The sequence below is a fragment of the Pangasianodon hypophthalmus genome, chromosome 7, assembly GCF_027358585.1.
Source record: "Pangasianodon hypophthalmus isolate fPanHyp1 chromosome 7, fPanHyp1.pri, whole genome shotgun sequence".
NCBI lineage: Eukaryota > Metazoa > Chordata > Actinopteri > Siluriformes > Pangasiidae > Pangasianodon > Pangasianodon hypophthalmus.
In genome coordinates, this window is record NC_069716.1 from 29,926,353 (window position 1) to 29,941,893 (window position 15,541).

At 44.6% G+C, this 15,541-nt stretch overlaps 2 protein-coding genes across 2 annotated transcripts in view; one reads left to right on the top strand and one right to left on the bottom strand.

The window, feature by feature from the left end:
* The first annotated feature begins 324 nt into the window (after positions 1-324).
* Positions 325-11,473, top strand: LOC113525599 (aminopeptidase Q). Its single transcript, XM_034305687.2, has 2 exons — positions 325-503; positions 9,792-11,473. The coding sequence occupies exons 1-2, from the start codon at positions 332-334 to the stop codon at positions 9,947-9,949; spliced, it is 330 nt and encodes a 109-aa protein (XP_034161578.2). The 5' UTR covers positions 325-331; the 3' UTR covers positions 9,950-11,473.
* Positions 11,474-11,598: 125 nt separating this feature from the next.
* cdk10 (cyclin-dependent kinase 10) overlaps positions 11,599-15,541 on the bottom strand; it is a 17,541-nt gene continuing 13,598 nt past the window's right edge. Inside the window, exons 13-14 of the mRNA XM_053235610.1 lie at positions 13,078-13,130; positions 11,599-12,785 (exon numbers count right to left, since the gene is read on the bottom strand). Coding sequence (XP_053091585.1) covers positions 12,673-12,785; positions 13,078-13,130 — 166 coding nt within the window. The 3' untranslated portion in view covers positions 11,599-12,672. The remainder of the gene's footprint in view (positions 12,786-13,077; positions 13,131-15,541) is intronic.

Below are 15,541 nucleotides of genomic sequence, written 5' to 3' on the forward strand. Positions count from 1 at the left end.
ATAAATAAGAACACGATGTCATGGACTTGTTTTAGTAAACAGTAATAGAGTCTCGATTGAGAAAAATCATTTGGTACAGAAGCAGTTTTTGGAAGCGCAGTCAGACGTCAGGATGCGACTGGGACGCGTGTAATCAGTAAATATTTCACCTTTTAATGCCAAAAACAGGAAGTGCTGAGCTCAAGGTCGTGGGAATTGTTTCTGTTTGCTCTGTGTGCGTGTGTGTGTGTGTGTGTGTGTGTGTGTGCGTGTGTGTGTGTGAGCACTTCAGCAGCGTCAGCGTGAACGTGAACGTTCAGATATAAACACCATTGTGAAAAAAGTTCCATAAATGTTTAACAACGGTTTTGTCTTGAACAGGATCGTGGCCACCAGTCAGATCCGCCTCACACACACGTGTGGAATTTTCCCGTGTTTCGACGAGCCGAAGACGAAACCTGTTTTCCACATCACACTCCTGCAGGAGCGAGGAACCGTCACCTCCTCCAACGCCGAGGAAATCGGTATCTAAACACACTGTACATCACTGTACTGAGCACGCAGTCGTCAAATACCGGAGGTTCAGGATCACACAATATCAAACACACACTTACACACACACCTGCACACACACCTTCACACACACACCTTCACACACTTACACACACCGTCACACACTCACACACACCGTCACACACTCACACACACCGTCACACACACCGTCACACACTTACACACACCATCATCGTACACCTATACACACCAACACACTGTCACACACTGTCTGTGCGACACACACTGACACACACTGTCACGCACACCCACACTGTCACACACCGTCACACACCATCATACACACCATCAAATACCACCCACACTGTCACACACTGTCACACACCGTCACACACCATCATACACACCATCAAATACCACACACACTGTCACACACCGTCACACACCATCATACACACCATCAAATACCACACACACTGTCACACACTTACACACACCATCATCGTACACCTATACACACCAACACACTGTCACACACTGTCTGTGCGACACACACTGACACACACTGTCACGCACACCCACACTGTCACACACCGTCACACACCATCATACACACCATCAAATACCACCCACACTGTCACACACTGTCACACACCGTCACACACCATCATACACACCATCAAATACCACCCACACTGTCACACACCGTCACACACCATCATACACACCATCAAATACCACCCACACTGTCACACACCGACACACACCATCATACACCAACACACACCATCAAATACCACCCACACTGTCACACACCGACACACACCATCATACACCAACACACACCATCAAATACCACCCACACTGTCACACACCGACACACACCATCATACACCAACACACACCATCAAATACCACTACACTGTCACACACAATTCACAAACACAGACTATCTCTAACACACACCATCAGCCATAAACACTAACCCATAGCATCAAACACCAACAAACACCAACGTTCTCCATCAAACACAAACACCCACATCCAACATTCACAATTACACACCAAAATTCTCAAGCTTTCTCTAAAACACCAGCAGTCCACATCCAACACTAACGTTCTCCATCAAACACCAACACACACTAACGTTCTCCATCAAACACCAACGCACACTAACGTTCTCCATCAAACACCAACACACACTAACGTTCTCCATCAAACACCAACGCACACTAACGTTCTCCATCAAACACCAACGCACACTAACGTTCTCCATCAAACACCAACACACTCTAACGTTCACCATCAAACACCAACGCACACTAACGTTCACCATCAAACACCAACACACACTAACGTTCTCCATCAAACACCAACACACACTAACGTTCTCCATCAAACACCAACGCACTCTAACGTTCTCCATCAAACACTAACGCACACTACCGTTCTCCATCAAACACCAACACACTCTAACGTTCTCCATCAAACACCAACGCACACTAACGTTCTCCATCAAACACCACGCACACTAACGTTCACCATCAAACACCAACGCACACTAACGTTCTCCATCAAACACCAACACACACTAACGTTCTCCATCAAACACCAACACACTCTAACGTTCTCCATCAAACACCAACACACTCTAACGTTCTCCATCAAACACCAACGCACACTAACGTTCTCCATCAAACACCACACACACTAACGTTCACCATCAAACACCAACGCACACTAACGTTCACCATCAAACACCAACGCACACTAACGTTCTCCATCAAACACCAACGCACACTAACGTTCTCCATCAAACACCAACGCACTCTAACGTTCTCCATCAAACACCAACGCACACTAACGTTCTCCATCAAACACCAACGCACACTAACGTTCACCATCAAACACCAACGCACACTAACGTTCTCCATCAAACACCAACGCACACTAACGTTCTCCATCAAACACCAACGCACACTAACGTTCTCCATCAAACACCAACGCACACTAACGTTCACCATCAAACACCAACGCACACTAACGTTCTCCATCAAACACCAACGCACACTAACGTTCTCCATCAAACACCAACGCACACTAACGTTCTCCATCAAACACCAACGCACACTAACGTTCTCCATCAAACACCAACGCACACTAACGTTCTCCATCAAACACCAACGCACACTAACGTTCTCCATCAAACACCACACACACTAACGTTCTCCATCAAACACCAACGCACACTAACGTTCACCATCAAAAACCAACAAACACTAACGTTCTCCATCAAACACCAACGCACACTAACGTTCACCATCAAACACCAACGCACACTAACGTTCTCCATCAAACACCAACGCACACTAACGTTCTCCATCAAACACCAACGCACTCTAACGTTCACCATCAAACACCAACGCACACTAGCGTTCTCCATCAAACACCAACGCACAATAACGTTCTCCATCAAACACCAACGCACAATAACGTTCACCATCAAACACCAACGCACACTAACGTTCACCATCAAACACCAACACACACTAACGTTCACCATCAAACACCAACACACACTAACGTTCTCCATCAAACACCACACACACTAACGTTCACCATCAAACACCAACGCACACTAACGTTCACCATCAAACACCAACGCACACTAACGTTCACCATCAAACACCAACGCACACTAACGTTCACCATCAAACACCAACGCACACTAACGTTCTCCATCAAACACCAACGCACTCTAACGTTCTCCATCAAACACCACACACACTAACGTTCTCCATCAAACACCAACGCACTCTAACGTTCACCATCAAACACCAACGCACACTAGCGTTCTCCATCAAACACCAACGCACAATAACGTTCTCCATCAAACACCAACGCACAATAACGTTCACCATCAAACACCAACGCACACTAACGTTCACCATCAAACACCAACGCACACTAACGTTCACCATCAAACACCAACACACACTAACGTTCACCATCAAACACCAACACACACTAACGTTCTCCATCAAACACCACACACACTAACGTTCACCATCAAACACCAACGCACACTAACGTTCACCATCAAACACCAACGCACACTAACGTTCACCATCAAACACCAACGCACACTAACGTTCACCATCAAACACCACACACACACTAACGTTCTCCATCAAACACCAACGCACACTAACGTTCTCCATCAAACACCAACGCACACTAACGTTCTCCATCAAACACCAACGCACACTAACGTTCACCATCAAAAACCAACGCACACTAACGTTCTCCATCAAACACCAACGCACACTAACGTTCACCATCAAACACCAACGCACACTAACGTTCACCATCAAACACCAACGCACACTAACGTTCACCATCAAAAACCAACAAACACTAACGTTCTCCATCAAACACCAACGCACACTAACGTTCTCCATCAAACGCCAACACACACTAACGTTCTCCATCAAACACCACACACACTAACGTTCTCCATCAAACACCAACAAACACTAACGTTCTCCATCAAACACCAACGCACACTAACGTTCACCATCAAACACCAACGCACACTAACGTTCACCATCAAACACCAACGCACACTAACGTTCTCCATCAAACACCAACGCACACTAACGTTCTCCATCAAACACCACACACACTAACGTTCACCATCAAACACCAACGCACACTAACGTTCTCCATCAAACACCAACGCACACTAACGTTCTCCATCAAACACCACACACACTAACGTTCACCATCAAACACCAACGCACACTAACGTTCTCCATCAAACACCAACGCACACTAACGTTCACCATCAAACACCAACGCACACTAACGTTCTCCATCAAACACCAACGCACACTAACGTTCTCCATCAAACACCAACGCACACTAACGTTCACCATCAAACACCAACGCACACTAACGTTCACCATCAAACACCAACGCACACTAACGTTCACCATCAAACACCAACACACTCTAACGTTCACCATCAAACACCAACACACACTAACGTTCACCATCAAACACCAACACACTCTAACGTTCTCCATCAAACACCAACGCACACTAGCGTTCTCCATCAAACACCAACGCACACTAACGTTCTCCATCAAACACCAACGCACACTAACGTTCTCCATCAAACACCAACGCACACTAACGTTCTCCATCAAACACCAACGCACACTAACGTTCACCATCAAACACCAACGCACACTAACGTTCACCATCAAACACCAACGCACACTAACGTTCTCCATCAAACACCAACAAACACTAACGTTCACCATCAAACACCAACGCACACTAACGTTCACCATCAAACACCAACGCACACTAACGTTCACCATCAAACACCAACGCACACTAACGTTCTCCATCAAACACCAACGCACACTAACGTTCTCCATCAAACACCAACGCACACTAACGTTCTCCATCAAACACCAACACACACTAACGTTCACCATCAAACACCACACACACTAACGTTCTCCATCAAACGCCACACACACTAACGTTCACCATCAAACACCAACGCACACTAACGTTCTCCATCAAACACCAACGCACACTAACGTTCACCATCAAACACCAACGCACACTAACGTTCTCCATCAAACACCAACGCACACTAACGTTCTCCATCAAACACCAACACACTCTAACGTTCACCATCAAACACCAACAAACACTAACGTTCACCATCAAACACCAACGCACACTAACGTTCTCCATCAAACACCAACGCACACTAACGTTCACCATCAAACACCAACGCACACTAACGTTCTCCATCAAACACCAACGCACACTAACGTTCTCCATCAAACACCAACACACTCTAACGTTCTCCATCAAACACCAACAAACACTAACGTTCTCCATCAAACACCAACGCACACTAACGTTCTCCATCAAACACCAACGCACACTAACGTTCACCATCAAACACCAACGCACACTAACGTTCTCCATCAAACACCAACGCACACTAACGTTCTCCATCAAACACCAACGCACACTAACGTTCACCATCAAACACCACACACACTAACGTTCACCATCAAACACCAACACACACTAACGTTCTCCATCAAACGCCACACACACTAACGTTCACCATCAAACACCAACGCACACTAACGTTCTCCATCAAACACCAACGCACACTAACGTTCACCATCAAACACCAACGCACACTAACGTTCACCATCAAACACCAACACACTCTAACGTTCACCATCAAACACCAACAAACACTAACGTTCACCATCAAACACCAACGCACACTAACGTTCACCATCAAACACCAACGCACACTAACGTTCTCCATCAAACACCAACAAACACTAACGTTCTCCATCAAACACCAACGCACACTAACGTTCACCATCAAACGCCAACGCACACTAACGTTCACCATCAAACACCACACACTAACGTTCACCATCAAACACCAACGCACACTAACGTTCTCCATCAAACACCACACTCTAACGTTCACCATCAAACACCAACAAACACTAACGTTCACCATCAAACGCCAACGCACACTAACGTTCACCATCAAACACCAACAAACACTAACGTTCACCATCAAACACCAACGCACACTAACGTTCACCATCAAACACCAACGCACACTAACGTTCTCCATCAAACACCAACAAACACTAACGTTCTCCATCAAACACCAACGCACACTAACGTTCACCATCAAACGCCAACGCACACTAACGTTCACCATCAAACACCAACAAACACTAACGTTCTCCATCAAACACCAACAAACACTAACGTTCTCCATCAAATACCAACGCACACTAACGTTCACCATCAAACACCAACGCACACTAACGTTCTCCATCAAACACCAACGCACACTAACGTTCTCCATCAAACACCACACACACTAACGTTCACCATCAAACACCAACGCACACTAACGTTCTCCATCAAACACCAACGCACACTAACGTTCACCATCAAACACCAACGCACACTAACGTTCTCCATCAAACACCAACGCACTCTAACGTTCACCATCAAACACCAACGCACACTAACGTTCTCCATCAAACACCAACGCACTCTAACGTTCACCATCAAACACCAACGCACACTAACGTTCACCATCAAACACCAACACACACTAACGTTCTCCATCAAACACCAACGCACACTAACGTTCTCCATCAAACACCAACGCACACTAACGTTCTCCATCAAACACCAACGCACACTAACGTTCTCCATCAAACACCAACGCACACTAACGTTCTCCATCAAACACCAACGCACACTAACGTTCACCATCAAACACCAACGCACACTAACGTTCTCCATCAAACACCAACGCACTCTAACGTTCACCATCAAACACCAACGCACACTAACGTTCACCATCAAACACCAACACACACTAACGTTCTCCATCAAACACCAACGCACACTAACGTTCTCCATCAAACACCAACACACACTAACGTTCTCCATCAAACACCACACACAGTAACGTTCTCCATCAAACACCAACGCACACTAACGTTCTCCATCAAACACCAACGCACACTAACGTTCTCCATCAAACACCAACGCACACTAACGTTCACCATCAAACACCAACGCACACTAACGTTCTCCATCAAACACCAACGCACACTAACGTTCACCATCAAACACCAACGCACACTAATGTTCTCCATCAAACACCAACGCACACTAACGTTCTCCATCAAACACCAACAAACACTAACGTTCTCCATCAAACACCAACGCACACTAACGTTCTCCATCAAACACCAACGCACACTAACGTTCACCATCAAACACCAACGCACACTAACGTTCACCATCAAACACCAACGCACACTAACGTTCTCCATCAAACACCAACGCACACTAACGTTCTCCATCAAACACCAACGCACACTAACGTTCACCATCAAACACCAACACACACTAACGTTCACCATCAAACACCAACGCACACTAACGTTCTCCATCAAACACCAACACACACTAACGTTCACCATCAAACACCAACAAACACTAACGTTCACCATCAAACACCAACGCACACTAACGTTCACCATCAAACACCAACGCACACTAACGTTCACCATCAAACACCAACGCACACTAACGTTCTCCATCAAACACCAACGCACACTAACGTTCTCCATCAAACACCAACGCACACTAACGTTCACCATCAAACACCAACGCACACTAACGTTCACCATCAAACACCAACGCACACTAACGTTCTCCATCAAACACCAACGCACACTAACGTTCACCATCAAACACCAACGCACACTAACGTTCACCATCAAACACCAACACACACTAACGTTCACCATCAAACACCAACGCACACTAACGTTCACCATCAAACACCAACGCACACTAACGTTCACCATCAAACACCAACGCACACTAACATTCTCCATCAAACGCCACACACACTAACGTTCACCATCAAACACCAACGCACACTAACGTTCTCCATCAAACACCAACGCACACTAACGTTCACCATCAAACACCAACACACACTAACGTTCTCCATCAAACACCAACAAACACTAACATTCTCCATCAAACACCAACGCACACTAACGTTCTCCATCAAACACCAACGCACACTAACGTTCTCCATCAAACACCACACACACTAACGTTCTCCATCAAACACCAACGCACACTAACGTTCACCATCAAACACCAACGCACACTAACGTTCACCATCAAACACCAACGCACACTAACATTCTCCATCAAACACCACACACACTAACGTTCACCATCAAACACCAACGCACACTAACGTTCTCCATCAAACACCAACGCACACTAACGTTCACCATCAAACACCAACACACACTAACGTTCTCCATCAAACACCAACAAACACTAACGTTCTCCATCAAACACCAACGCACACTAACGTTCTCCATCAAACACCAACGCACACTAACGTTCTCCATCAAACACCACACACACTAACGTTCACCATCAAACACCAACAAACACTAACGTTCTCCATCAAACACCACACACACTAACGTTCACCATCAAACACCAATGCACACTAACGTTCTCCATCAAACACCAACGCACACTAACGTTCTCCATCAAACACCACACACACTAACGTTCTCCATCAAACACCAACGCACACTAACGTTCTCCATCAAACACCACACACACTAACGTTCACCATCAAACACCAACGCACACTAACGTTCTCCATCAAACACCACACACACTAACGTTCTCCATCAAACACCAACACACACTAACGTTCTCCATCAAACGCCAACGCACACTAACGTTCACCATCAAACACCAACACACACTAACGTTCTCCATCAAACACCAACGCACACTAACGTTCTCCATCAAACACCACACACACTAACGTTCTCCATCAAACACCAACACACACTAACGTTCTCCATCAAACGCCAACGCACACTAACGTTCTCCATCAAACGCCAACGCACACTAACGTTCACCATCAAACACCAACACACACTAACGTTCACCATCAAACACCAACGCACACTAACGTTCACCATCAAACACCAACGCACACTAACGTTCTCCATCAAACACCAACGCACACTAACGTTCACCATCAAACACCAACGCACACTAACGTTCTCCATCAAACACCAACGCACACTAACGTTCACCATCAAACACCAACACACACTAACGTTCTCCATCAAACACCAACAAACACTAACGTTCTCCATCAAACACCAACGCACACTAACGTTCTCCATCAAACACCAACGCACACTAACGTTCACCATCAAACACCAACAAACACTAACGTTCTCCATCAAACACCACACACACTAACGTTCACCATCAAACACCAACGCACACTAACGTTCTCCATCAAACACCAACGCACACTAACGTTCTCCATCAAACACCACACACACTAACGTTCTCCATCAAACACCAACGCACACTAACGTTCTCCATCAAACACCAACACACACTAACGTTCACCATCAAACACCAACGCACACTAACGTTCACCATCAAACACCAACGCACACTAACGTTCACCATCAAACACCAACGCACACTAACGTTCTCCATCAAACACCAACGCACACTAACGTTCTCCATCAAACACCAACACACACTAACGTTCTCCATCAAACACCAACGCACGTGGAAAATATCTATGAACTTCTGGACTGTGTGTTTTGTCTCCTCTTCTGTGTTTTTAGAGAAATTAAACACCAGCGTTGACGGCACTGATGTTACGATGAGCAGATTCGAGTGGACGGGGATGATGTCATCAGATCAGCTGACCCTCATCATCACTGACGGCACAAACGTTCAACCAACAAAAACCAAACGAAAGCGTAAATTTACTCCGATGTAGAGTTCGGAGAGAGGAGGGTGAAATACGGGTGATTAGGATAAACGTCATCCCACTTTTAATCATTTTAAACTGAAACTAAAAAAAATTTGGTACTTTAAGAAGACGCAACTCTACACAATAAACGTACACTTTTAGTTCAATAAAGTAATTTTTTTAGCATCTTCTCAACTATCCAAACTTACTAGCGTTTGTTATCTGATGAACTTTATGAATTATCATCCTAACATTCTTTATCATTTATCTTTGCAGTGACTTTTTTATCTTTTATGTTCAAGTTCTTGTCATTTTTAAGGTCTCTGAAGGACTTGAAGGTTGGAATGACGTCATTTTCGCCCTCCATGAATTTGACATATAAAGTGGGAAAAAAACACAAGGCTCCATGTTTATCTTGTGTTAGCAGCGAGCTAGCCAGCTAACTGTGCTGAATATTTACCTCAGAACAGTGAGCTGTAGAGTCAGAGTTATAGATTTAATAAGCAAACACGTCTGTATGTTAACGATCTAAAGCTAATGTGTGTATACACAGTGCATTAGCGCTGATCAATTAACATCCGATCACCACGACGGAGGTTAATGGCAGCTGTGAACAGAGCCGTAGTTACTATAAATCACTGGTTAATACACAGCAGTGTAACACTAAACACTTATCATAAGGCACTGTAGTATTTGTTAATGATAGAATCATGGTTATCTATACAATAACTATAATTAATAATTAACTACCATAATAAACCCATGGAGGATTTTTGTAAAGCAACTGCAGTATTTGTTTATATATAACTACAGTTCTGTGCAAAAGTCTTAGTCACGTGTAAAGAAATGCTGTAGAGTAAAGACGCCTTCAAAAATAATGAAATTAAATGTTTCTACATTAAAATAAAATCCTATAAAGAGCAGTAAACAGTAATAAATGAAACAAAGTCAGTATTTAATGTGACGATCCTTCACTTTAAATAAATAAAGCAGTATCTGAGGTGCAGTGTGTGCAGTTTTATAAGGAAATGAGCTGGAAGTGTTACTGAGCATCTTGCAGAAGCAGCCACAGTTCTTCTGGAGACTTTGACTGTCGACTCGCTTCTTATTTCTGCAGCGAAACCCAGCAGCCTTCATTATGTTTTTATCTGAAAAGTGTCTCTTATGGAATCTGCTGCTTTCTTTACTGACATACAAACATTTTTCTGTAACGTTTCATTTTGTGCTGGAAAACTAATGTTTGGAATCTAAAATGTTTTTGTACTGAATCAATAATGTAGAAGTCAGAAAATAAACATCTATAACAAAGTTTGTACAAAAAAAAAAAGACTTTTGCACAGTACTGTGTATATAAATGAGTTTTCTATTATTTTAAACACAAAAATTTTTAAACGGTTCTTTAACATTTTATGCCTAAAATGTCTTTTTAACCTTAAATGTTTTCAGCAGTAAGGTTTATACCCGTTTTACCTTTACGTTACACCTGCGTGAACTTTATCTGAAGTTGCGTGCCATTTCTGACGAATAAAACCATCTAAACATCTGGACGTTTTACTGTAATTTATGCCAGAAAGGATTTTATTTTTGGAGAGAAGAGCAGGACGGAGCCCGATGCAAATCCACCAACATGTTTAACTGCAGACATTACAGACAAATAATCAGACAGAATAATCCTCTTATTATCTCATTATTTATTAACACATTTAATGGAACTGTGGACTTGAACGTTTTGTACAGAAAATATCATTTGTGTGGATTATTTTAGCAACATGAGCTGTTAGTGGCGAGGGGGTGGAGGGTGGAGGGGTGGAGGGGTGGAGGGTGGATGGAGATTAAGGTTCATTTAGGTATCAACTTTATCAGAAATATTTTTCCTTAAATGAGATTTTACTGAGATTCAAAACAATCAGCTGGATTCAAACACACAATCCGCTAATCACGGGGTAAACGCTCCAGCTCTGCTCCAGCTCTGCTCCAGCTCCAGCTCTGCTCCTGCTCCAGCTCTGCTCCTGCTCTGCTCCTGCTCCAGCTCCTGCTCCAGCTCCAGCTCCAGCTCCATCTCTGCTCCTGCTCCAGCTCCAGCTCTGCTCCTGCTCCAGCAGGGACAGTTTTTACCCCTAGGGGGCGCTGTACCTGCCAGGAGGTCGATGGCCCAGGCTCACAGTCAGTCAGGAGACATCTGACAGGCTTTGGACCTTCTGAAACCTTCAGCCGGGTGGGATTAGTGTTCAGGAACTTTCTCTTCACTCCGGGTTTCAGGGTTTCGGGGTTTCAGGGTGGAGCGACGTCGTAATAAATACACGAGTGTAATAACATCGTACACAGTGAGACACGCTGTGAACATTTATTATTAACTCACACACAAACACACACACACACACACACTCACACTCACACACACTCACACTCAACAATACTGACCGACCCTGAATGTGAGAACCACAGGGTGCATCATGGGTAATCGTCTCTGTAAACACAGTTAGCACTAATGCTCAGTAACACACACGAGAGGATCGTGATCTCCTCCTCAGGAACTCTCTCTCACACACACACAGACACACACACACACACACACACACACACACACACCTGAGCAGTCATGTGTTACCTGTGCTGTGGAAGCTCTAATCTCTAAAGTCTGTTATCACACTTCACTTCTGTCTGATTGGCTGTTAAGAGGAAGGAGGTGCTTTGTTCTGATTGGCTCTTGGTTCCAAGGCTACAGCTCGTTTCTGATTGGGTGTCGAGGATCAGGATGCGACGGAGTGGCCCGCTTTGCTCCGTTTTGATTGGCTCTCGGCTACAGGCCCCGCCCGCTTGTTCCGATGGTGAGGGAAGGTGGGCATGAGCTCCGGCTCGCACGCTGCAGACACACACAAGATACATGAGACACACACACACACACACACACCATCATCTCACACACACACCATCATCACACACACACACCATCTCACACACACAAACACACGCACACACCATCATCATCATCATCACACACACACACACATCATCATCTCACATAGACACACACAGACACATCCATCATCATCATCACCACAAACACACACACACACACCATCATCTCACACACAGACATCCACCATTATCATCATCTCACTCACACACACACACACACACACAGTGATACTCACGCAGTGGTTTCTCTTTGAAGTACGAGCTCTCCAAACAGTCCTTGGCTGAGGCCCTAAAAACACACACACACACATCATTATCATCTTCTCACACACACACACACACACACACACATCATCACCATCATCTCTCTCACACACACACACACATCATCATCATCATCTCTCTCACACACACACACACATCATCATCACCATCATCTCTCTCACACACACACATCATCATCATCTTCTCACACACACACACACACACATCATCATCATCATCTCTCTCTCTCACACACACACACACACACACACATCATCACCATCATCTCTCTCACACACACACACACACCATCACCATCATCTCTCTCACACACACACACACATCATCATCACCATCATCTCTCTCACACACACACATCATCATCATCTTCTCACACACACACACACACATCATCATCATCATCTCTCTCTCTCACACACACACACACACACACACACACACACACACACACACACATCATCACCACCATCATCTCTCTCTCACACACACACACATCACCATCACCATCATCCCTCTCACACACACACACACACACACACACATCATCACCATCATCTCTCTCACACACACACACACACACACACACATCATCACCATCATCTCTCTCACACACACACATACACACACATCATCATCACCATCATCTCTCTCACACACACACACACATCATCATCATCACCATCATCTCTCTCACACACACACACACACACACACACACACACATCATCACCATCATCTCTCTCTCACACACACATACACACACATCATCATCATCATCATCTCTCTCACACACACACATACACACACATCATCATCATCATCATCTCTCTCACACACACACACATCATCATCATCATCATCTCTCTCACACACACACACATCATCATCACCATCATCTCTCTCACACACACACATCATCATCATCACCATCATCTCTCTCACACACACACACACATCATCATCACCATCATCTCTCTCACACACACACATCATCATCATCTTCTCACACACACACACATCATCATCATCATCTCTCTCTCTCTCACACACACACACACACACACACACACACACACACACATCATCACCACCATCATCTCTCTCTCACACACACACACACACACACATCACCATCACCATCATCCCTCTCACACACACACACATCATCACCATCATCTCTCTAACACACACACACACACACACACACATCATCACCATCATCTCTCTCACACACACACATACACACACATCATCATCACCATCATCTCTCTCACACACACACACACATCATCATCATCACCATCATCTCTCTCACACACACACACACACACACACACACACATCATCACCATCATCTCTCTCTCACACACACATACACACACATCATCATCACCATCATCTCTCTCACACACACACATACACACACATCATCATCATCATCTCTCACACACACACACACATCATCACCATCATCTCTCTCACACACACACACATCATCATCATCACCATCATCTCTCTCACACACACACATCATCATCATCTTCTCACATACACACACATCATCATCATCATCTCTCTCTCTCTCACACACACACACACACACACACACACACACACACACATCATCACCACCATCATCTCTCTCTCACACACACACACACACACACATCACCATCACCATCATCCCTCTCACACACACACACATCATCACCATCATCTCTCTAACACACACACACACACACACACACATCATCACCATCATCTCTCTCACACACACACATACACACACATCATCATCACCATCATCTCTCTCACACACACACACACATCATCATCATCACCATCATCTCTCTCACACACACACACACACACACACACACACACATCATCACCATCATCTCTCTCTCACACACACATACACACACATCATCATCACCATCATCTCTCTCACACACACACATACACACACATCATCATCATCATCTCTCTCACACACACACACATCATCACCATCATCTCTCTCACACACACACACATCATCATCATCACCATCATCTCTCTCACACACACACATCATCATCATCTTCTCACACACACACACACACACACATCATCATCACCATCATCTCTCTCACACATACACACACACACACACACATCACCATCACCATCATCCCTCTCACACACACACATACACACACATCATCATCACCATCATCCCTCTCACACACACACATACACACACATCATCATCATCTCTCTCTCACACACACACATACACACACATCATCATCACCATCATCTCTCACACACACACACACACACATCATCACCATCATCTCTCTAACACACACACATCATCACCATCACCATCATCCCTCTCACACACACACATACACACACATCATCATCACC